The sequence below is a fragment of the Bufo gargarizans genome, chromosome 3 (assembly GCF_014858855.1).
Source record: "Bufo gargarizans isolate SCDJY-AF-19 chromosome 3, ASM1485885v1, whole genome shotgun sequence".
In the NCBI taxonomy this organism is placed as follows: Eukaryota; Metazoa; Chordata; class Amphibia; order Anura; family Bufonidae; genus Bufo; species Bufo gargarizans.
In genome coordinates, this window is record NC_058082.1 from 148,061,631 (window position 1) to 148,085,339 (window position 23,709).

The window sequence follows — 23,709 nt, forward strand, 5'->3', positions numbered from 1 at the left end:
TCTTGGTCCTGAAGGGGTTGTAACTTCGCCCATGGATCTCGTGGATAACATCCATGGACCACAAATTTTGGGATTTATTTCCTGATACATTTTGGTAAATGTGTAAATATTAAAATATTATTGCTTTAGAGGGGTGAGTTATGGCCTCAATTTAAGTAGGCAATCATAGCCACAGACTTTTCTTGGGAAAACTTGCACGTTATCGATGAAATGCAGAAACCAAATGTTTGCTTCAAATAGATGAGTGACGTGAGCTGCATGTGTTGCCGAGTAAGAGCAGGCTGCTGTTTTTGACGAGACCATATTTTTATTTTACCAATACTTATGGGAGTAGAATAGACAGACTGGAATAGACAGATGTGTCTTTCTGCACAATAAACCATCTTAATAGCTTTTAAAGGGGTTATCCAAGCCTATAAAAAGCTCCCCCATAAGACGGATCCCTCACATTGAATATACTTACCCTGCTCCCCACACTGCTCCTGGTCCCCATACTGCTGCTGCTGCTTCTCCCTGTACGCAGATGAAAACATCCGGTGTCGGGGGGAGGGGGGCAGCCAATAGCAGATGGGGACGAGCCCCCCTAGTGTCACCTGTGATGCTAGGTAGGGTCGTCCCCATCTGCTATTGGCTGCTCCCCCCTACACCACATGTTTTCATCCGCACACAGGGAGAAGCGGCAATGCAGGGCCCAGGAGAGGCACAGGGAGTGGGGTAAGTATATGCCAAGTGAGGAGCCTGGCATTTGGGGAGGTTTTTATTGTCTCTGATAACCTCTTTAACTGATCAAGTCCTAAAACTAATTGTCCAAGAATTATATATAAAAAAATTAAAAAAATCACAATGTGAATACATTGACTCCCTAAAAAGACCCCTGCTTTTTGGTGTTCCCTAAAACTTCAATAAAATTAATAATTATGCACAGTCCAGTAATGGAGAACCGAGTAACAACACAAACTAAACAGAAAATATGAGTAACTTGGCTCCCAAATCCACACGGCCAACCCTTTTTGTTACAATTATAGTTATCCTAGCAGCAGACATCCCAGTAACAGACAAAAAAATTAGGAGTAAATTGATTTCCTCACCCCACAACCATTTTTTGGCATCCCCTAAATGTTACATAAAATTAATAATTATTGTGTGGTATGTTTCAAAGGTAATACATAAATCGGGCATCCCTCCTCCTTCCATGTTTCAAAATTATATTCTGGAGGTAGTGGCGGGGACTGGGGGAGGAAAATAACACTCTGGGAGCTTTCACGCCTCTTGAGACTCATGTAATTACTGAGGTGCAGTGGTATCAAACAGGAGGGTGCTCAATCACCTTCTGGAACCAGAGGAATGCGATTGTCCCTTTATAAAGGAGAAATCTATAATATGTAGCAGTCTGTAATGGGTGGATCGCTATCTTTTTATATCAGGGTCTTGTTTTATGCTTTATCAGTTATGGTTGAAGGACCTAGTCGGAGAGATACGCCCTGAAAAATTTATGATGTGTCACACAGATATTTTTTGACTGTCCCATAAGCCCCTGTATTTGTGGCTTTTACAGGAATGAAGGGAAGTCCCCATACTATGATGAACAATTTCAGTGAAAGGTGATTCACTTTTAACTGTATTTTACGGTTGATCACTGGTATTCATTCAATACAGGAGATCATTTGTGTTCAGGGACCTCTCATAGCATCCCCCGATTATTGGTCCAAGCCCTCAGCTACCTCTGGTAGCTAAAAGCAAGGTGCTGTTTTATTTCGACGCACCAACATAAAAAAGGGTATCTACTAAAATAAAGCTAGTTAGTGACCTTTGTAAAACACATATGGCAGTCAGGAACTAGCTAAACAAGAAGATGGCGTCTCTCTTTTGTGAATTTTTTGATGTCTAACAAGATGTGATTTCCGGGGAAAACATTTTCCACATTTTAAACATAAATATGGCTTCTCCCCTGTGTGAGTTCTTTGATGTTTAATAAGAGCGGATTTCTGGGGAAAAGATTTCCCGCATTCTGAACATGAATATGGCTTCTCTCCTGTGTGAATTCTCTGATGTGCAACAAGAGCTGGTTTCTGGTTAAAACTTTTCTCACATTCGGAACATGAATATGGCTTCTCCCCTGTGTGAGTTCTTTGATGTGTAACCAGACATTTTTTTACAGAAAAATGTTTCCCACATTCTAAACATAAAAATGGCTTCTCCCCTGTGTGAGTTCTTTGATGTTTAACAAGGTCTGATTTATGGTTAAAACATTTTCCACATTCTAAACATGAGAATGGCTTTACCCCGGTGTGAGTTCTTTGATGCGTAAGCAAATATCTTTTTATAGCAAAACATTTCCCACATTCTGAACAAAAAAATGGCTTCTCCTCTGTGTGAATTCTTTTATGTTTAACAAGAGCCGATTTCTGGCTAAAACATTTCCCACATTCTGAACATGAAAACGGCTTCTCCCTTCTGTGAGTGTACTGATGTTCATAAAGATTAGAAACGCTTACAAAACGTTTTCCACATTCTGAACATGAATATGGCTTCTCTCCTGTGTGAATTCTTATATGTCTAATAAGATCTTTTTTTTCAAAAAAACACTTCCCACATTCTGAACATGAAAATGGTTTCTCCCCTGTGTGAGTTCTTTGATGTCTAACCAGTTTTTGTTTTATAGAAAAACATTTCCCACATTGTAAACATGAAAATGGCTTCTCACTTATGTGAGCTGTTTGACATTCAACACCCCTTTGGTGACTTTCATTTTGTGTTACATTCTGTGATGCATCAGAAAATTGGACCAGTTTAAAAGGATCAAATAATACGTTTTTGCTGTGAATGGATGATGATATTTCTTGGATACTGGCATGTTCTTCATACATATCTTGTATGATACCACCATCATCTACCTTAAAATCTGAAGAGATAAGATGTCCCTGTGAGTTCTTGGTATAGTCATCTGCCAAGAATAAAAAAACATTTTATTATTCTTAAATAATAAAACTATAAAATTCTATTGATATACAACTTCTATATATAAAAACTCCATAAAGTTACATGGCATGGACAAAAATTAAAGTATCCATTGACAAAAACAGTGGTGGCCAAACAATCTAATAGTAAACTAGGGCTTCACTATAAAGGTTTGGACCCCATAGCAAATTTTTGAACACCTCCCTTCCTCCCCGAGCAACTTTTCCACGTACCACCTCCCGCAGCTAGCTAAGACCGCTCACGCTTACCAAACAAACCCCCACCCCCCAGTGATGGGAAAAAATAAAAAAATAAAACAAGAGTTTTCAAGAGTTTACTTTCCAGTCTGCTGCCTGGGCTCTGTATGCCGCTTGGTGCCCCAAACAGTAGTTATTCCCCCTTAGTGCCCACAAAGTAGAGTACCACCAAACAGCAGTTATGTGCTTTTAAAGCCACCTTTGTCTGCCATCTTGTCTGGTTACATTTACACGGGTGCTAAAGAAAAGTATAGTAGAACATTTTTTGAAGCTTAAAGGGATTGTCCGGGTTCAGAACTGAGATATCCCCTTCTTCACCCAGGCAGCCGCTCTGAGAAGAACATTGGAGCACTCTCCCTTTCCCTGCGCTGAATCGCGAAGACTAGGGCAGCCTAAAGCCTGCCCATTAGTACTGGTGACTTTACCGGCAACACTGATGGGAGGATCTATTTTTTCCTATGATTAATTCTTAGCATTTTCTTTACATGTTTTTTATTGCTTAACATTAAAGTGGTATTACCATCTCAGACAATGGGGGCATATTGCTAGGATATGCCCCCATTGTCCGATAGGTGCAGGTCCCACCTCTGGGACCTGCACCTACACCGAGAACGGGGCCCTGAAAGTTGTGGTAGGAGCACTGCACATGCGCAGCCGCCCTCTATTCATTTCTATGGGGACGCCAAAAGAAATGAATGGGAGAGGTAGTCGAACAAGTGTGGTGCGCTCCCATTCAGTACTATGGGGAGAGCGCTTGGTGGTGGCCAGACCTGGGGAAACCTACGGTCCTCTGGCCAACCCCTTCCCCGCTCCTTTCTCGGTGTAGGTACCGGTCCCAGAGGTGAGACCCGCACCTATCAGACAATGGGGGCATATCATAGAGATGTGCTACCATCGTCTCAGATGGGAATACTCTTTAAGTAACTCAATAAAGATGATATTTTTACATGTATTTGTGTTGTTTCTTATAAATAGACTTCTGATTTTCTTAAATGCACAAGGGGAGGACTTATTCTTTGCCTGCTCCAGGGACATGGGCAAATAGAGCAATATATCATGAAGAACCTGAAGAATAGTTCTATTCATCCTTCCTGCTAGTTCTTTTTTGTGGTCAAAAATGGTGGCACTTCCTACTACTCTCAAGGCTGTGCAGAGATTTCTATGGTTTGTCAATTACTATATTTCTGCTCTAAGTAAAAATGGAGGCATTGCTGCTGTTTGGTCTCCTGAAGCCCATGTCGACTTTTTAGATATTGATGACCTATCCTTTGCTGTTAAATAACAGTCACTGAGTAAAAACGATATACACATCTGCTCACCTTTTCTGGGATGAAATGGCCACATACCACTGGAGCAAACTTACAACGTTGTGGCATGGTCAATATCTTACCCTTTGAAGGATGACAGGTTGGACATTCTCTCAATATAGGCCTCTATTTTCCATATAATATTTGAATGGGGTCTTCTGTGCTGCCAAAGGATGTCCAGGAAAATTAAAATGTATTTACCTGAAATTTTCATTTCCAGCAGCCTGTAGGCAGCACAGTTACGAATGGGTTAAGCCTCCTATGTACAACTAGACAGATACAGGTTAATAAGCAGTAATAATCAAATAACCCATGACCATGGACTCTATAAAGCTGAGCAGGAGGAAGGAGCCAGTGTATTTTTTATAAAGCAATAATAAATTAATCAAAGAGAGTGAAAGTTGTGCTGACTACAGGATATAAAAATTTCAGGTAAATACATTTTAATTTTCCTGGACATCCTTTGGCAGCACAGAAGACCCCATTCAAATATTCTATGCAAATAGAGGCCTATGTTGAGAGAATGTCCAACCTGTCATCCTTCTAAGGGGAAGATATTGACCATGCCACAACGTTGTAAGTTTGCTCCAGTGGTATGTGGCCATTTCATCCCAGAAAATGCGAGCAGATGGATTGACTGACTAAACAGGTAGCACTTCTGAATAGATCTCCTGAACCACTGAACTACAGTTATTAATTGCTTTCTAGTCGTTATTGGGTCATTAAAGCTAAAGAGACAGGGCCTCAGATTTTCTGATGGAATTTAACCTATCTGACATCAATGTAAAGCCATTCCTCCTTTTCCTGACCTTGTGGATTCTAAATCTCTGAGATAAGGTCACTTGTATGTCCAGATCCTATAGTTAACTAATATGCCCTGTAGAGATGATGTCAACTATCAAGAAGATCTTGAAAATGGTGAATCAGAGAGAAGAATTATCTAATATTTTTATACTGATGGTGGTTGGAAACCTTGCTTGACAACTGTTTCTTGATGATGGTGAATTGCACAATGAGTGTTTTTTTCTTCTTCAATACATTCTACAATAATATCCTGAGGCTTTGTGAGGCAGCTGTCACGGGCTGTAAGTGAGCAACAAGAGCCTACACAGTGAATAGCAACTGACCAGACCCAAACTAGGGAGGATAAAGGGTGACCCCTGTCAGACCCTAAAAACTCTCCCTAAGCTGCTAAGCACATGTCCAGATCCGGATGGTGGATCGAGACATGCCCGCGTACCTAAGGCTGATGACCACTGAAACTCCTACAATAGTGGAAGGGGCACGGCCACCGGTGCCCTGCTCAGTATATGGACGGAACCGGGGTCGCCTCGGATCCAGTCAGCAAAGAAACAGAACACACAATGTCTGAACACTTAACTGAAGGAGCTGCCGCTGCAGTGAAAACAGATCCGAAGTCAGCAGACAATATCCGAAGTACTTGCTTCAGCAGAACACAGATCCAGTGAAAAGATATCACACAGGTGAAGATACTCAAGCGAGAGATACAGCTCAAATGAAAAGTTTAAGCCGCACCTCTACATGGGAGGAGGGGTGATTTAAAGGCAGCGAAATCAAACACAGGAGGGGCAGCTGGGAGGAAGGAAACAGAAAGTAAAGACCTCATCACAGGGGCGGAGAAACAGGGCAGAGGGAACTCCTCCAAGCTCTAGTAGTGACATCATCACAGGGGTGGAGAAACAGAGCTGTGAGAACGTCTCAAAGCTCTGGTAGTGACAGCAGCTTACATAATGTTGACAACCTCAGTAGAAATCCGAGCTTGTCCTTGCCACATTCCACACAATGAGATGTAAAGTGTAGATAAAGACAAAGACACCCCTACTGGAAGAGAAGCTTTGAAGGTCTGAAAAATCCAAAAATCTGTCAGGCTTCAGTAACTGTCCTTTGAGAGTAACTACAGAAATGGGAAGCAGGTCAAGAGATGCCTTCATAGGAGAAGGCCTATGACTCCTGTAAGCTTCTTCAGACTCTTCCTGAGCACTCTCAGCAATAATAGAAGCTGTTGGAATATACATACACCAGATATTCTTCCCAGCTGATCAATAAATCGTCTGATGCTAGAATATGGTGAGAACAATATACAGCAAATTTGGATATCATAGTTTTTCCTCCCTGTGACTATAGCACCCTGAGCTGTTTTTTTCCTCATTTCTTCACTATCCAAGAAAAGATTGTACAGTTGAAGCTCCTCTGCTCTGAATAAACCACCTTGTACCCTGTTTATTGAAATGAACCGTTTGGTAAATTAGCTTGACTGAACAAATATTTGATAGTTGTGAAGGTAAAGATGAAAGTGAGCCAAGGCAAGCCTGATAGCCCTGGATCTTTCAGGTTGTACAACAACCTCTTCTTATACCACTGCCATAATCCTAGACTAAAGACTCCATGCAATGGAAGCACAAGGGGTCACCAACTCAAAAGACATTTTGTGCATAGCAATCATCTAGAAAGATCATTGCAACATTTTTTGGGGATACAGCAGTTACTAGACAACAATTACTGGAGATACCTATTCTTCAACAATGAAGGAATTACGTGAGGTAATAAAAGAGAAACACATAACAATGCTCCAGCTCACAAGTCTCGCAAATCACAAGCTGCTTTCAAGGAATGCGGCTTCATAGATCTTAACCATCCATCCTACCGAGCACAATAGAAGTCAATGGGAGAACCCGAGCATTAAACCAGGCACCCCCTGCTCTGAAGAGGGGAGGGTGTCTGGTTCATAGGAAAAGGTCATAAATTGATGGAAACACCACCAAAATGGTTTGGAAACAGCATGGGTAGGATGTCTGGATGTATCTTCGACTCCCAGGTTGCTGCTGGGAACGATATTATCCAAGTACTACACCACTTTTACAGACTGACAATAATACACACAAACCAAAGATAAAATCGATTTTAGAGGAAAAACCTTATTTCCTGTATATTTACTTGTATATAAAGTGCAAGTGCTGCCAAAAATTACAAGGAAGAGGCACTCCGATACAACCTGTATATCACATAATGGAGGGCCTCATTCACATTGTGGTACAATAGTTCAGGTAGTGGGACTCCTACACTCATAAAGCCTATGCACTAGGTGAAAGGGCTTCCAAAAATTACAAGGAACCGGGACTCCAATGCACCCTTTATTACACAAAGTAGGGCATCATACACCCTTGAAAGATTATGATTGATGGCCTGCTGGTGACCCTTAAAAACATTAGGAGCAAGAGCCTGCTGGTGACCCTCTAAAACATTACGGGTGAGGGCCTGCTGCTGGGCAGACCATCTAAAACATTAGGGGTGAGGGTCTGCTACAGAGCTGATTCTCTAAGGCCGAATGCACACGGCCGTTTTTCACGGCCTGTGAGCAGGTCCGTGGAACCACGGGCTGGATTCCTGCTGAGAGCAGGAGCGCACGGCGTCATTGGTTGCTATGACGCCGTGCGCTCCCTGCTGCCGCCGCAATACAGTAATACTCTGGTATGATCTATACCAGTGTATTACTGTACTGTGGCGGCAGCAGGAAGCGCACGGCGTCATAGCAACCAATGACGCCGTGCGCTCCTGCTCTCAGCAAGAATACAGCCCGTGGTTCCACGGACCGCTCACGGCTGTGAAAAACGTCCGTGTGCATTCGGCCTAAAACATTAGAGGCGAATGCCTGCTTCTGATCTAAGCAACAAAAAAATTATGGGTGAGTGCCTGCTGCTGAGCTGACCATTGAAAAAATTATGGGCGAGTGCTGACCCTGTAAAACAATATGGTTGAGGGCCTGCTGGTGAGCTAACCCTCTAAAAAGATTGTACGTGAGGGCCTGCTGATGTGCTGACCCTGTAAAACATTATGGTTGAGGGCCTGCAGGTGAGCTGACCCTCTACAACATTAGGATAGAGGGCACACTAATAAGCATGTTGATATGATGGAAAAGGAGGAGGATGAGAAAAGGAAGATTGAACCATATACCCTTTTTTGTGGTGGAAGGGGAGCATGGGAATACAGTGTATTCAATACATTATAAAAACACATTTAAAGTGGCTTTATGTTCAGCCACTTTCCTATGGTGGATTATAGAAGTCAGGGGCAGTCAAGGCCTTGTTCATTTTTATAAGAGTCAACCTATTTTCAGTTGACAGGCGGATACGCTTATCAGTTATTATGCCCCCAGCAGCACTAAATACCCACTCTGACAAAACGCTGGAGGCAGGGCAGGGCAGCACCTCCAAGGTGTAGAGCGCCAGTTCGTGCCACGTGTCCAGCTTGGACAACCAGTAGTTGTAAAACACAGAGGGATCATTGAAGACACTAGTGAGCAATGGTTTCCTGATAATAATTCAGTCAAGGGGTTCAGGGTTCCTGCAGCAGCAAGAAGTCTTCTATTCTGAGGGCATCTGATCACTTGAGGCGAAGTGGAGTAAGTGCGTTGAAGTCAAAGGGTATTACATTGAAAAGTAGCAAGTTCAATTTTTTTTTCATATTCAGGTAGATGACTTATTGAACATCGCTCGTATGTCTTTACTTTCTTTATTCACCATGAACAATAGGAAAAGAGACCTTACATCGGTAGAATGATTGAAGACCATATAGATCATCAAACTGATCACTTCGCATAGAAAGTCCACCATGCTCTCAGCTTGGTCTATAGGTTGAGCAATTCACGAGCATTCTGAGTAGAATACCACCCTCGCTATCTGCAATGTTTCAAGGGACACTCCCGCTTTGACAAGTGGTATGCCATCGTCATGTAGCAGACTTACATACCCTGTCGTAGGCTCTCCTATAAAATACATATATTGTTAAAATTATTCATAATTAATTGATGACATTGCGATGGGTACACAAGTACAGGCCACTGTTTGAACTTAAAGTGTTTGTCCCATGAGTAATGTAAAAAATTAAATCATGCATCATATAATACATGACAACCTATTTCTAACAAAGCTAGAACCAGCCCTGTACCTCAGATGGATATAGAGATCTCCCCATTCATTGCTCAGTTCCCAGCGGGCATGTCCTATGTGCTGCAGCTGGTGGCAGTTGAAGGATGGAACTGAGTATCTGTAACCACCTCAGTGAAGTGGACAGAGAAATTAGAAACGGAGCAAACAGCAGGTGGAACAATACAAAGAGTTTGAAAACTGTAGAATATTTTTTGCGGGAAAACCCCTTTAATAGTGACTCTGTCAAGAAATCAAGTATTCACTTATTTTAACTCTGACGCAGACTTCAGTATGAGTAGGTTCTGTATGATGTATACTCTTAGCACAAATGGCTCAGCCAGATTCGCAATACCCTTGTCCTAAAAATAGATGTCAGGGCCATTTTTTGGACCACTGAAGGTGGGGTATGGCCCCTTTTATTTTTGTACACCTATGTAATGAATCCGCTTTCCTATCTATGGATCCTTTCAGATGTGAAGATTGATCTGAGGGAAACACAGCCACTGCTGAAACAGCTTTTGGGACAGCCTCCTACACTTTTCCATCTATTCTCTTGTTCCAATCATTCATCCAGGACTGGTTGACCAGGAAATGGTTTTCTTTGCCAGGTTAGAAAGCCTTTCACATTTAAGCTAAATTTTTTCACTTTCATCCTCTGGATAGATCATTATCTAATCAGCGGGGGTCCGACACCTGGGACCCGGGTGTTGGACCCCCGCCGATCAGATGCTGATGATCTATCCAGAGGATAGATCATCAGTTTAAAAAAACTGCAGAACCCCTTTAAGTAGAGGGCGCTATTGCTGGGTGTATGCAGAGTAGTAAAATAGAAATTGAAACCACCGTCACAACACCAGGTAGCACACAGACCATGAGTGAATTCAACAGGGACCTGAGCCCTTGATACTCAGAACAAAGTAAGATGCTCTACTAACTGAGCATCCAGGCTCATTTAGAGCAAACACCGTTTGGAGGAGTGCACTGACCTAGTATCCGGGCAGTCCGCCCTTCAAAAACAGAAATAAAAAATACATTGGCTCCTGTCTTCAGCTTTGTAGGGTCCATGGTGATTGGTTAATTGATTAATCATTACTGCTTATGAACCTATGTCTGTCTAGGGGTTAATCCATTCATGACTGTGCTGTCGTAGGACATCCAGGAAATAAAACTTACCACCATACCATGAATGATTACAGTGGTCATATACAGGAGCCTGGAGAGTATCGCCCCACTGCTGACAGGACAAATTAATAAAATAGTGACCAGATAATAAACAATTATATCCAGTGACTCACAGGTCTTCTCTGACTAGGGTTGTTTGCTTTCCCTATCTTCTCATGTGGCCCAGGCCTTCATGACGACTTCTTTCAGTGAGCATTCTTATAGTCTGTCTAGCACAGAAATCTATGGCCCCATGTTTTCCAGCACGTCTATACCCTTTTCACAGCCCCCACATCCTGCTGCCTCCTTTAACCCCTTCCAGCCCAGAGCCGTACATGTACGACACTTTAAATATGGTGTCTGCTCGATTGCAGACATTTAACGTCCTCAGATGGTGTGGTGAAATGTGACTAAGGCATCTGGGAGCTGGAGGGCACTCCAGGACTTTCAATGGCTCCCCCTAGTGGATCGGGGAAGTTGGATAGTGTGTGCAGCAGTCTCAGTTCTCCTAAATAATTCATGGCTGCTGTGTATGTTGCTGTGGAGACCCTGCCTGTTTATTGGAGTCTGAGAGTCAATGTTTTGTTTAATGTTTTTAACATTATGAAAAAAAAATAAAAAAATATTTTAAAAAAATCTAATCACTCCCCTTTCCCTAAATAAACAAATAAAAAACAAAGCATCATAGACATCACCATTTCTGAAAACACCTTTACTATTAAAATATAAAAATCTTGATCCCATACAGCAAACAGCGAAACAGAAAACAAATCAAAATGGCTAATTCTCATGTTTTTTTGGTCGCATCACCTCCCCAAAATATGTAATAAAAAGTAATAAAAGAGTTTGACACACCCCAAAAAGGAAGCCAGACCGCTCCATAGACATAACTACAATAACAATAAAGGGGTCAGAATATGAAAATGAAAAGAAAAATTAAACTTTTTAGGGAACACTATACAAATCTGGTATTGCTGTAATCATACTGTCCTGGACAATAAAGGTAACAGGTCTGTTTTACCACATAGGGCACACTATAAAAACAAAGCCCATAAAACTGTTGCAAAATAGTAGTTTTTTTTTCCCCAATTTGACCCCATTTGGGATTTTCTAACTTCCCACTAAAATGAATGCAATTATAAGGGGATTATCAGCTTTTTTTATATTGATGATGTCACGGCAATCACCAGCAAAAAATCTTCTTCCTTTATTTCTCCATGTAAAAACAAACAGGGTAGTTTTGCGCAAAACCACTGTTGCTGGGCGCCCCACATCTGACCACCCTGTTTGTTTTCATATGGAGAAATAAAGGAAGACTTTATGCTGGTGAGTGCCATGACTATATTCTTTGTATGGATATATTATTGGGACTTTGTTCTGTGAAAGAGCACCACCGCAGCAACTATATCACACAGACTCCATGGGCAGTATACACCATATTTTTCGCCCTATAAGACGCACCTAGATTTTTGGGGAGGAAAATAAGAAAAAATCTCCACAGATCCTCCATAACAGTGCCATCCACAGATCCCCCATAACAGTGCAATCCTGAGATGTTCCCCATAAAACTGTCATCCACATGAGAAGTCCACAGAGTGGACCTATGACATAGTGGTGAGGTGGAAGCAGCATGAGGAGACCACAGAGTGGCCCAATGACAGGGTCTGGAGGTGGAAGCAGTATGAGGAGGCCACCGAGTGACACCACGACAGAGTCTGGAGGTGGCAGCAGCAGCATCAGGAGGAGGCCACAGAGTGGCACAACGACAGAGTCTGGAGGTGGCAGCAGCAATAGGAAGCCACAGAATGGCACAATGACAGAGTGTTGATCAAACAAGATACTTCTGGGGGAACCTGCCGGGCATGAACAGGCCTCTAGTAGCTACAGACAATGACAAGACAAAAAGTCAAGATAGCTTTGAGCCCGGAAGAGTCGCGAAGTTCATCAAGATACGTCACTAAAGAGTTTACCGCATATAACCGTAGTGCTGACCACTGAATTCGTTTTGTTTACAATTTTTTTTTCCCATCTAAATAAGTCACAAAAGATTTTACCGCATATAACAGAGCCCGGAGTTGGAGAGGGTGTTCGGATTCCCCCCACACTATTCAGAAGTCTCAGAAATTAACTGTTGCTCCCGACAGCAGCTCCTGAGAAGGTCAGGGAGTGTCACGGTCATCCACATCAATTCGCTCCGCTGAAGGATGATTTTGAAAGTGTGTAGAAGCCACCACGCTGCAGATTTATCATGGAGACATTATGGAGATTTTACCGCATATACTGTAACTACAGTGCTGAACCCTAAATAAAAATTGTTTTTCGACCTAAATACATCAACAAAGATTTTACGGCATATAAGTACATCGCTGAACGCTGAATAAGATTTGTTTTTCCAACAAAATAAGTCACAAAAGATTTTACTGCATATAACTGCAGTGCTGAACGCTGAATACAATTAGTTTTTCCACCGAAATACGTCCCAAAAGGTTTTACCACATATAACTGCGACCGAAATATGTCAATTAAGATTTTACCACATATAACGGAGCACAAAGATGGAGAGGGTTTTCGGATCCCCCCACACTATATGGACATCTCAGAAATGAACCACTGCTCCCGACAGCAACAAACTGGGAAGGTCAGGGAGCGTCCCGGTCATCCGACATCTATTCGCTCTGCTGAAGGATGATTTTGAAAGTGTGTAGAAGCCACACGGGGCCCCCACGCTGCAGATTTATCATGTAGACATCATGGAGATTTTACCGCATATAACCGCAGCGCTGACTGCTAAATAATTTATTTTTCGACCAAAATACATTACCACAACTACAATAAAGATTTTACCACATACAACTGCCGCACTGAGTGACTGCTACCACTGCTACTTCTGTGAACCCCTGCACCACTACATCCCGGATAGGTAGGCTGCTGCGAATCAGGTGCTCAACCCTGGGCATGTTTGGCTCCCAACCTCCCACTGCTGCCACCCTGCTGAATCCCAGCCATGCTTTCAACACATATAACCGACGACGTGAACTGAGAATATATTTTTCTAGTTGGACTGAAATAGGCCAATAAACACTTTCAGGACATATAACCGCCGCCGACGTGAACTGAGAATGTATTTTTCTTTTTGTACTGAAATACAAAATAACACATATAACCTCCGCACTGACTGACTGCCACCGCCGCTACTTCTGTGAACCCCTGCACCACTACTTCCCGGGTAGGCAGGCTGCTGCGAAGCAGGTGCTCTACCCCGGGCACGTTTGGCTCCCGACCTCCCACTGCTGCCACCCTGTTGACTCCCAGCCATGCATTCAACACATATAAGGGTACTTTCACACTTGCTGCAGAGGATTCCGGCAATCCGGATGCAAACTGATGGCATTTGTCAGACGGATCCGGATCCATCTGACAAATGCATTGAAATACCAGATCCATCTCTCCGGTGTCATCCTGAAAAACGTATCCGGTATTATTTTTTTTTGCATTTTTAAAGGTCTGCGCATGCGCAGACCGGAAAGCTGGATCCATTTTGCCGGAACACTTAATGCCGGATCCGGCACTAATACACTTCAATGTAAATTAATGCCGGATCCGGCAAGTGTTCAGTATTTTGGGCCGGAGAGAAAACTGCAGCATACTTAAGAATGACTGAACTGATGCATCCTGAACAGAATGCTCTCCATTCAGAATGCATTAGGATAAAACTGATCCTGTGATGGAACTCAATACCGGAAAACAAAAATGCTAGTGTGAAAGTACCCTAACCGCCGACGTGAACTGAGAATATATTTTTCTTGTAGTACTGAAATACGCCCCTATACGCTTTCACCAAAAATAACTGCAACAGTGCAGTATGTATGTAGTTTCCTTTTTTACTGTAATACGCCCCTATACGCTTTCAACTGAAATAACTGCAGAAGTGAAATGCGTATATATTTTCTTGTCGTACTGAATCAGATACTAAGATATAATCCACTAAAGGCTTTTTAACATAACACTTGCAGCCCAATAACAAATAGCTGGAATGACAGAGCTGTCTAATGGCTATTTGGATCCCCAAATAATCGTTCCCTGCACTTGTGAATCACTTTCCTACCACTGTCCCTAGCGCCTTCTGACGTCTCTCCCTGCACTAAGATGCTGTGAAATGATTACTCCCTATCCTTTCCCTGCACTTAAAAATCTTTTTTTCTGTCTTTTTTCCCACTATGAGGTTTCTCCTATTGCTGTCCCTAGCGCCTTCACACGTCTGTCCTTGCACTCTGAATGCTGGAAAATGGCAGAATCTAAAATGGCTGCCGTATTTATAGGGCTGTGACATCAGGGGGCTGGCTGCTGATTGGCTGCATGCGGTCATGTCAATCTGGGTGATCCCGCCTTCCCAGAGTTCCTTGCCCCATGTCCTCACACGTGTAGCCGCCATTTTAGGAAAATTGTGATTCGTTACCACGAAGCACGAGGAAATTCGCATTCATTGCAAATCGAGTTTTCCTGAAATTCGGATCAAATTCCACTTTGTCAGCTTTAAGGTTCATATCCAGGACATCAACCTGTTGAGATGGTTTTAGAAGAACTAACCTTATAGATAAACCCCTTGTCAGTTACAGAATTAGATTGCCGATGTCTTCTCACAATACAACATAATTTGGGAAGTGATTGTCGTCTTTCTTACTTCCCATGAGGTTTGTTATTTTATGATCTACCATCTAGGTCTCTTTCTCCTAGACCCTACTGACTATCGTAACACCCATAGGGGGTGACTTAAGAACAGATTTATATATCTGGCACAGATTCTGTTGCACGCCAGCACAAGGGCTTATTAAGATCGGTGTCTAAAACGCCAGTGTTAGTTAATGTACCTCGATAGTAAAGACTCTTCTCTTATCTAGGAGCACGTCTCGATGTTCTGTATTGTTAGCACACAATAACTTGATATGACCCTAATAGGGGCTAATGAAATAGGCCTCGTTCACATATTTTATGTCCTTAATCCAAGTATACTTTTTATATCCATATTATAAATGCTTATCAGGACATAATGCTATCACATATACATCCATAATGAATTGGAATTTTAGCTAGAAAAAACCCCAAAAAACAGACAGAACCAAAAAAATTCTACATAAAATTTTAGTATCCAGTGAATGAATAGAATCTGTGAATCTTCTCTGCTTTACTTAGTGGTCACTACTCACCTGGGCGGTTATCTGTAGGAATGTCCTCTGTACTCTGCTCATCACCCCTCACATATGTCTCTGTAACATATATAATGTTCAGATCTTCACCCGGATTCACAAGCTGTGAAAGAAATATTGTAGAAGTCATCAGATGGTTGGAGAAGTTGTGTGGAAGGTTTTATGACTAGAAAAGATCTGGTCATAAAAGATCTAATTAGAATTAGAGATCAGTGAACCACAAGTCGTTTTGGGTCCAGATCTACAATTTTTTTAAAAAGTTTGGTTCAAACCCGAATCGATTTGGATCAAACCCAAGTTGCTCCAATTGCCCTGAAAGTTGGTATATAACGGCCTCTGGCCTCCTAGGACTTTTTAGAAAAACTTCTTATCTCTTTTTGTTTATTTATGAATCTTTTCTTTTTCCCTCCGCAATCTCTGGAAGCAATGACAACAATAGTACATGATGTCTGAGTGACACTGACATACTTAGCTATGGGTAAACGCACATTTGACAGTGTTAACATACAGCGCGTTCTGCTTTTTCATATTCCAAAAATTGTCCCTTATTGGGGGCAGATGATGTTTAAACACACTGTGTTATGGGATAGAAGAAAAAAAAAAAAGTGGCTTGGGGGACCAAGCATCAAAAAAATAAGCCTTGGCAGGGTGGGAACATCTGCCCATACGACACACCAGTTGTACCAGAAGAAAATGTGCCTCATTGTGAACAAGCCAAAATAAATTCTCCCTTTTAATTGGGAACAGCAGCAGTGTGGTGGGGATGTGGAAGAGGTATATAGTGGCATGTGGCTACAATAGTGGCAGAAGTGGCATAGCATGGAACATACAAGGATTTTTATGGGTAGTAGTAGTAATAGTAGTGGCAAATTCTGTGTGTTAATGGTGGTGGCAGTAGGGGATTAGCACCCGGATCTGGGTCCCAGGTCCTGTCCAGCACACAATCATCATCAGAGTCTTCACCCTCCCTGCCACTTTTATTAGACTGTGAGATATCATAGCAGGCTCTTGGTTCCCCCTCCCTTGAGTTTTCTCTAAGGCCCCTTTCACACGGGCGAGAATTCCGCGCGGGTGCAATGGTTATAAGGGAAAATAATAGCATTCTTTTTTGTTTGTTCAACTTTGTGTTTATTAAACAATTTTTATGTCAATGTAGTACACTTTACAGCAAAATTTTCCACATATATCATTACATAGTGTAACAGCCAACATATCGGATAATATATTATTGCCACAGGGAGTGAGAGAAAAGAACGCAACCGGCACTGCTACATGCACCCATGCAGTCACTGAGTGCCGCAGTGCTTTTTTCTTCTGCTATTATAATATATTATTGACTTACAAAAGAAATAAAGTAAACGCACTTCTCATGAAGAAAGAAGAAAATGAAAAAAGAGGGGGAAGAAAAGTAAAAAGGGAGGGGAAAAGGAATAAGTACCTAATAGTTCTTTCTATCGGACTATAGGTGCAAATCAGCATGGTGGAGATCCCAAAGGGACCAGATCTGCAAAAATGTGTCTACCTTCCGCCGTGCCAAGACTGTATAGTATTCCAATAAACATATCTCATGAATGCGGGAATAATAATCTGCCTTAGATCGGGGGGTAGTTATTTTCCAAAAGACGGTTATCAAACATTTTGCTGCAGTGAGAAGATGCCGGAGCTGCCTGGAGACGTGACCTCTCATCCCCCTAGGTGGGACATTCAACAGGTACGTAAGTGGATCCAACCCCACTGAACATCCCAAAACTTCCCACACCACAGAAGCCACCATACCCCAAAAAGGCACCACTCGGGGACACATCCAAAATATATGATAGATTGATGCGCCAACTGCTGAGCAACTCCAACAAGTAATAGGGATGTTTCCATTTAAAGCGTGTAGTACTTCTGGGGGACAGTACCGGTGCATCAACAATTTTAGTAGGGTTTATTTATAAGTTATGTAGGATGAACTAGTGAAAGCCCGTGACCACACCGTGCTCCAAAGATCCAGCCGGAGTTCTCTACCTAACCACTTTTCCCATTTCAACATATATAGATACTTTCCCCCTATCAGATAAGTCTGAGAGGTAAGTAAGTCAAATATATCCGAAATGAGATCTCTAACGGACGGGCCTCGGATACCAATTTTTTCAAATGAGGTGAGGGGGGTATTGATCCAGAAACAGTAGACGAGCGTCAATAATGGGATCTGTTGATAATGATATGTAGAGGAAGAGGGTATATCATATTTACTTTGCAATTCTACAAAGGACAAAAGACTGTTTGTTAGAGGGTTGCGTAAATCATGGAAACGAAAAAGTCCTCTCTTAATCCAGGGGCCAGCCATGTTTGATTCACTACTATTGCCTAGATATGGAGTAAATAAAAACTGGTGCAAAAGAGGAATGTAAGGTAGAGAGGCTACATTTAATCCTGCAAGTTAGCCATAGGCTTCTAGTAAAAGTCATAGGGCCTAGTAGATTTTGAGTTGCAATGTCAGCTGGGCGACTCCAAATCATAGCTCCCATATGAACCGGGGCCAGCCAGAGCCTCTCTATCTCTGTCCATTTATTAAAGAAGTGTAATGTAGTCCAAGAAGCTAAGTGTCTAAGATGCGTGACATAATAATAAAGAGCTATGTCCGGTAGCGAAAGGCCTCCTTGAGTTTTCTTAGAAGTCAGGACCATCTTAGCAATACGATGTCGCTTATTATTCCATACAAACGTAAGAAAGGCAGATTGGATTTGGTGAAAAATCCCCGCCGGCACTCTAATTGGGAGCGTCTCAAATAAGTACAGCAATTTAAGCAAGACCAGCATCTTGATTTCTGCTATACGACCCAGTAAGGATATATGTAGGGGTCTTCACTTATTGAGAAGCGTATTGATGTTAGCTATTACCGGGGGGGGGGGGGGGGGGGGGAATTTGCTCCGTATAAAGCAGAGTAGGTGGGGGTGATATGAACCCCTAAGTATTTTATAGAGCGGTTTTGCCAGGAGTATTTGAATAAATGTTGTAGGGCCGTCAGTGTTCATGGGGGAATATTCAAGGGTAATGCTTCCATTTTTTGGGATTTATTTTATAACCTGAAAGCCTACTGTAGTCAGCAATAGTTGCATGTAGAATAGGGAGCGAGACGATTGGATTTGTTAAATGTCAAAAGGACATCATCTGCAAATAAAGATATAGTAAAGGATCGTCCTTTATTTGAATGCCTTTGATGTCTGGGTTTGCCCGGATCCGAGGGGCCAGGTGTTCGATACTCAGTACATATAAAAGCAGAGATAGGGGACAACCCTGTCGGGTGCCATTTGTAATAGGGCAATACAGAGGAGCATGCATGGGGCAAATTGATACGTGCAGTAGGAAAATAAAGACCTCTAAGTGCCTGTAAAAATGGGCCCGCAAACCCAAATTTCTGCTGAGTGTGAAACATAAAAGACCAGCTAAGGCAGTCGAAAGCTTTTTCTGCATCCAGGCTGAGAAGTAAAGCTTCAATCGACTCCTTATTGACTGCATCAACCAGGTCCATCACTCTTCTCGTGTTATCTCCTGTCTGGCGGAACCGGACAAACCCTACATTGGTCCTTTAACTAGCACATTCTGATGAATCCTTTCCTGGTTTTGGTATGACTGTTATAGAAGATTGAAGCATGGTCTGTGGTATTGGTTCTCCCACCAGGAAAGAGTTAAAAAGAGAGGCCATATGTAAGCAAGCAAGCAAGGAAGCAAAATCTCAGCATATGTTTTATAGATATGTGAAACCATCAGGTCCCGGCGTTTTATTTCGCGGTAGATCTCGTAAAACTTTCCCCAGTTCCTCCAATGTAATCTGCTGATTTAGGTGTGTTAAAGCTTCTTGAGAAAGAGTAGGCAGAATACATTCAGACAAGTAATCATCTAGTACCTGGGATCTGGTCTCTAGGAAGCTCTGAAAGGAGGGAGTACATAAAAATGTCAGCGATCTTTTATAATCTGGGGAGTTGTTGTAGATTCGCGGTCCCATAACTGTTTTGCCAATAGCGTATGGGGTTTATTGCCAAATTCGAAAAAAACACCGTCTAGAGTATCTTAGAAGCGTCTCTGTTTTATAAGTGTAATATCTTTTAGTTGGTTTCTGAGGTCTAGTATCCTCTTGAGTAGGTGCTTTGATGGTCTGGTGGCCAGTTCTTGTTTTGCCTGATGTAACTCTGCCATGTATTTTTTGTAGTGGCTATCCCTGTCTTTTTTAATCTTAGAAGCTGTTGAGAAACTGCCTTATGGGCCTCCCATAATGTCCCAAGTGAGGAAACCGATGATTCATTAGTCTGAAAGTAATTGATTAGGTGAATTCTCAGTTCCTCCCTTGAAGCTACATTGGACAAAAGGGTTTCATTTAAACGCAAATGTGTGCGTTTTGGGGATGAAGCCTCACAATTCAAGTCTACAGTTATTGGGGGGTGATCCAACCAAGTGATAGGGCCCAATGCCGCTGAAGACAACGCTCGAAGAGTCAATAGATTGCCAAAAAAGAAGTCAATTCTAGTGTGCATTTGATGTGGGTGGGAAAAAAAGGAGTATTGTTGTGCAGTTCGATTATCAGTTCTCCATAGATCATACAGAGAATGGGCGTGTATAAGCTTACAAAAGTTTCTAGCAAGATGGGAAGAAGCCTGGGAAGGATGAGTAGGGCGTAAAGCTAGTCTGTCGGCCATGTCAGAGAAGTGGACATTAAATTCCCCTCCCAATATCAAGGCAGAGTTATGGCATGTCCTTAAGATTGACAAAACAGAGGAGAGGAAAGTAATCTGACCTGAGTTAGGTGAATATATATTGCAGAAAGTTACTTTCATGCCAGACAAGGTGCCATGTAAGATGAGGTAGCGAGCCTATGTATCAACCTCAGTTTTTTCAACTTGCAAAGGGCATGATCTAGCTATAAGTATGGCGACTCCTGCTATTTTGGTTGGGGCATTCACCATGAAAGATGTAGGAAACCAATGCTTTGCAAACAGTAGTGACCCCGTTCCTGACAGATGTGTCTCTTGGAGAAATATTATCTCCGCTTTAGACCAATGCATTTCTTGGAGAACAAGTCTCCGTTTAGAGGGAGAATTCAACCCCTTAACATTTAAGGATAAAAACCTAACCATATTGATGTATAAAAGACCTTAGCTGCATTTGATGGGGGGTATGTGATCCCTGTCAGGTATTTCAGGTCCCAGCTGAACCGTCTTTAGGCTGCTCATCACTCTCATAACCACCCACGTTCCTACATGTGCCAGGGGTGGAAAGTACCTCTAAGGAGCGAAGGAGAGAACAAAACAGAAAATAGAATAAGTCATGAGAAGGTAGAGCATAAAACATTCGGTTACTTTTGGAGTCTTATACCATGGCCCTGAAACAATATTAGGCCAAAGACTACCAATCAGATTCCCATTGGGAACATGGCGGAACCCAGAGAGAGAACCACTAAATATTAATAAAAGAGAGTATCAACTGGAGTCAAGACTAACAAGACTCCATACTAATAAAGTGCTATGTAATCCCTCAACAATAATAAAGTAAAGTAAGGCGGAATAAACTGATACTTAATCAACCGTCCAACAATTGTGTAAAGCATCTGGACAGCCTTCAGTTCCTGATGTATCTGTCAGCGGGTCGCTGTCGATTTCAGATGTCGTTTGCATGAGGCGACCGTAGACCAGGTCGGCGGGTGCGAAGGGAGATCTGTCAGGGTCTCCCAGTCAGGCAAAGATGGAGGCTGGATGCCCAAATGTGTGCGGAATTTCCATAAATCATCAGGTGTACCTAAAATTGCTGTAGATGCATTCTTCCTCGCTGAAAGGCTGAAGGGGAATCCCCATCGGTACGGAATAGCATTCTGGCTTTGCGCTTCTGAAGGTTATCCACGACAGATCTTGATAAACAGACACCTGTGAGACCTTGAAATCTAGGCTGCGTAGGGTCTGAGCTTTAGACATTATATCCTCTTTCAGAGAAAAGTCATTGACGTAGAAAATTATATCTCTCGGGGGAACGTTCATAGATTTTAGGATGGAGTGCACTTGGGCGATCAAGAATGGTGTTAAAAAGGTGATGTAGTATTGCAGTAACATCTTTACTTTCTTGGGATTCAGGGACCCCTCTCTGATATTATGGCGTCTGCCTCTGCAAAATCCTCTACATGTCTTTGTAGGTCGCGTAGAAGGGACTGCGTGGTAGTGTGTTCTTTGATATGGCATACCACTGATCTAGCAGCATTGTGATCTTTCTCCAGCTGGTTGAGGCAAAAGCCTATATTCTGGACATCTTTTCGGATAATCGCTACTTCGGCTTTAAGCACATCTTTAACTTCTGATAGTAGGGCTGGGCTTTGAAGTCTTGGTTCGTTGGAAGCTGTTGTATGTGGAACCACCAATTAAGTGGGGGAGTCCCAGGGGGGTCTGGGGTTGCTGAACTTGAGGATAAAGACGACCGATGTCTTGAAGGAGACCGAGACCGTAGGACCAGCGGAACGTCTGAGCAATCTGCAGGCTGAAGCATGGGCATCTCCTCAGGTGCAGGGTATGCAGTTCTCCTATGTTGGGAGACTCTCTGTGGCAGTGGAGCTGGGTCCTGCTCCGATATCTCAGAGGCATATATGACATGGGGTGAGAGAATCCCTGAAGGGGGGCAGATACATATGTCCCCTTCTGTAAGGGTGTAAGCCCATGTTCATTATCAGTGCCTCGTGGTGTATCTAGTGCCAGAGGTGTTAATGTAGCCTCCATTGGCAGCAGTTATGTAGCTTCTGGCTGGGGATTTAGGAGCGGCCTCTGAGAAGTTCTCTCAGCAGAGGGTAACGGAGACTGCGGCGCTGTTTGACGGGGCCCATGCTCATCTCCTACAGCATCCAGCCTCGTGGGCTTTAATTGCTGCCTTACCTTCACATTTGGGATCCAGGCTGGCGCATATTCTGCGCTCCGCTAGGTGCGGGGAGCAAAATAGGAACCAGGAAGGACACTGGCTGTGAGGCAAGTGCTGTCCCGCTTCTGAGCTGCGTGGTGTGGTGAGAGGGCGCCATCTTGGGATCCAGCACGTCCTTTTCCCTGTGCACGAATGTGTCCATAGTAAGAGATGCTGGGGACTCCAGGGGGTCCATGTTGTGTTTAGATGGCTTCCCTGTCCTCCTCTTCCCCATGTTTTACAGGGGGATGCTTATTTTAAGCTTGATGGAGTTTGCCTGGCACGGAGCTCAGTACTCAGACATCCCCCAATAATAGCATTCTTAATACAGAATGCTTAGTAAAATGCAGATTGAGGTGTTAAAAAAATAAAATAAAATTACTAACCAGTTCCAATTGATTGCAAAGCCGGCATCCTCTTCTTGCTTCTTCTGTCAGGAACCGCAAAAGGACCTTTGGTGACGTAATCGCGCTGACGTCAGCACAGGTCCTGCTGAAAGAAGATAGAAGATTTCTATCTTCATTCAGCAGGACCTGCGCTGACGTCAGCGCGATTATATCACCAAAGGTCCTTTTGCAGGTCCTGAAAGAAGAAGCAAGAAGAGGTTATTTTTTAACACCTCAATCTACATTTTACTAAGCATTCTGTATTAAGAATGCTAATTTTTTTCCCTTATAACCATGTTATAAGGGAAAATATTAAAATCTACAGAATACTTAACCCAAACCCAAACTTCTGTGAAGAAGTTCTGGTTCGGGTCTGGGTACCACATTCAGTTTTTACTCACGCGCGTGCAAAATGCATTGCACTCGTGTAGAAAAAACTGAAGAACGCAACACAATCGCATACAAAACTCACCCCACTTGCAGGCAAAATCGCACCATTTTCCGGCGATGCAACCGCATCCTATCCGGTCCTCACACGCGATGCCCGTGTAAAAGAGGCCTAACTGCCTCTCTCGCTG

General features: G+C 42.8%; 1 protein-coding gene across 1 annotated transcript in view; it reads right to left on the reverse strand.

Annotated features, from left to right (window-relative positions):
* Positions 1 to 700: 700 nt before the first annotated feature.
* LOC122931447 (zinc finger protein 436-like) overlaps positions 701 to 23,709 on the reverse strand; it is a 101,723-nt gene continuing 78,714 nt past the window's right edge. The window contains exons 6-8 of the mRNA XM_044285519.1: positions 22,045 to 22,196; positions 15,834 to 15,873; positions 701 to 2,944 (exon numbers count right to left, since the gene is read on the reverse strand). Coding sequence (XP_044141454.1) covers positions 1,830 to 2,944; positions 15,834 to 15,873; positions 22,045 to 22,196 — 1,307 coding nt within the window. The 3' untranslated portion in view covers positions 701 to 1,829. The remainder of the gene's footprint in view (positions 2,945 to 15,833; positions 15,874 to 22,044; positions 22,197 to 23,709) is intronic.